Source organism: Aegilops tauschii, chromosome 2 (assembly GCF_002575655.3).
Source record: "Aegilops tauschii subsp. strangulata cultivar AL8/78 chromosome 2, Aet v6.0, whole genome shotgun sequence".
Lineage (NCBI taxonomy): Eukaryota > Viridiplantae > Streptophyta > Magnoliopsida > Poales > Poaceae > Aegilops > Aegilops tauschii.
The window spans coordinates 619,208,479-619,210,243 of NC_053036.3; the positions used below are offsets into that span (position 1 = coordinate 619,208,479).

The 1,765-nt window shown below is 52.9% G+C and overlaps 1 protein-coding gene across 1 annotated transcript; it reads left to right on the forward strand.

Annotated features, from left to right (window-relative positions):
- Window positions 1-597: 597 nt before the first annotated feature.
- On the forward strand, window positions 598-1,765 carry LOC109771607 (uncharacterized). The gene has a single exon (XM_020330305.4). The coding sequence runs from the start codon at window positions 1,230-1,232 to the stop codon at window positions 1,515-1,517; it is 288 nt and encodes a 95-aa protein (XP_020185894.1). The 5' UTR covers window positions 598-1,229; the 3' UTR covers window positions 1,518-1,765.

Here is a 1,765-nt window from a genome sequence, read left to right on the forward strand (position 1 = left end):
TGTGACCTGATTTCATAGAGGGAATGAAGATCGCTTTATTTGTTAACAAATAGTAACAAGTACAGTGAGTTTTTGTGTGTTTTCCAGGCACAGGCATCATTGGGCCAGCAGTCTGAAGGTAAGAGGAAAACACAGGGAGAGTGACAGCAAAGCAAGCAGAGAGGCATACAGAGAAAACAGACCCTACTCTGCAGAAAGGATAGAACAGGGGGCAACAGAAAAGGAGTTGAATCTCAGCGATACACCCGGCTGCCCTCCAAGGTCTGATTCACATCTTCTCTGATAAATTCGAACACCTCCAATCTCTGCAAGCGGTGTCCGTTAGAGATTCCGGCGTTGCGTTCCTCCCAACCAAATTCTTCTTTTCTGATTATTTTTCGATGAAGTCTGACCTGCTGGATCTGGATGTGCTTTCTGTGACTCGAGTCGGCCGGCTGTGCATTCGATGAGATCGTTGGTGGCGAACCTGTTCTGAATTTCCTTGATCTGCACTCTGCTGAACGGACGGCACGACACCAAGTTGAACTAAAAGCTTGATCAGAGTGATGTCGTTTACTAAGACAACGTTAATAAGTTAAGTAAGCATGTTTTTTTTTCTGATCAGAGTGATGACACAGCGCAGGCCCGTTTGCAGCCGTGGGTGCTCCTCGTGGAACGCTGCTGACACGAAGAAGCAGATCGTCATGGCCGGCTGGTATCTTTATCTGTGGGACGCTGCGTGCCTGAGCTGAATGAACAACTCTATATTGGCACATCTGCATGATGCAGAGAGTATCTTTATCTCGCTGTGTGTTACCACCAAGCATATTATATTAGAGCAAGTGCTACACTGCTACTACTCCCACTCCCAGCAAGTGGATAACACACTGACTTGAGCACAGTGACATTCTGACAGCAACACACAACTTGTGGCACGCCGGAATTCCCAGCCTCGGCTGGCGTCCGACAGCAACCTGAGGCGCCAAGCTAGCTAGGCACCCGGTTTCCGCCCACGACTAGTCCACAAACCACGCGCGCGCCCGTACGTACTACGAGGCAGCTTGCTAGCGACGGCCGGCATGTACGGTTACCCATGCCAACATCAGCATCTCCACTCTATAAAACCCACCATGAGGAGCACCGCCAATTTGCAGGCAGCTGAAAACCGCCACTTGCACACAGCACCGAAGGAAGCACGCACTCGAGCACCGTGATACCTACGTAGTACTACAACCGAACAATTTACTCGGATGGCGAGTGGTGGCGGCAAGGCGACGGCCTCGTCGTGGGCGGCGGCGATGAGCGTGGGCGCGGGCACGGTTGAGGCGCTCAAGGACCGGCATGCCGGGCTGTGCCGCTGGAACCAACACGCACCCCCGTTCGTGTTCCAGCAGCGCGCCGGCACCTCGGCCGCCTGCGGCAAGGGCAAGGCGGCGACCACTGCCGGTGGGGCGGCGATGAGGAGGAAGGCGAGGCAGGAGCAGGAAGAGGAGCTTCGGACGGTGATGTACCTCAGCAACTGGGGACCCAACAACTAACTGTAGCGGATTAGTCATTACTTACATACTAGAGTCCTCTAGATCTTCTTGGATGGCTAGCTGCACCATTTCCTCTGGCTGGATGATGTGAGCTCAGCATGCACATTCAGTCTCGAGCTAGTGTAAGACACCTTATATACTTCCATGACCCGGAAGGTTTCAGAAACAGAGATTGACATCGCTTCCGGGCGGCCTCCTCAATGCTTAGCGGCAATCTGCAAACTGTCGCTCTGAATTTACAGCGTTGA

Bases quoted from the DNA above. Each gene is read 5' to 3' on its own strand.
- LOC109771607 (XM_020330305.4), top strand. From the start codon at position 1,230: ATGGCGAGTGGTGGCGGCAAGGCGACGGCCTCGTCGTGGGCGGCGGCG.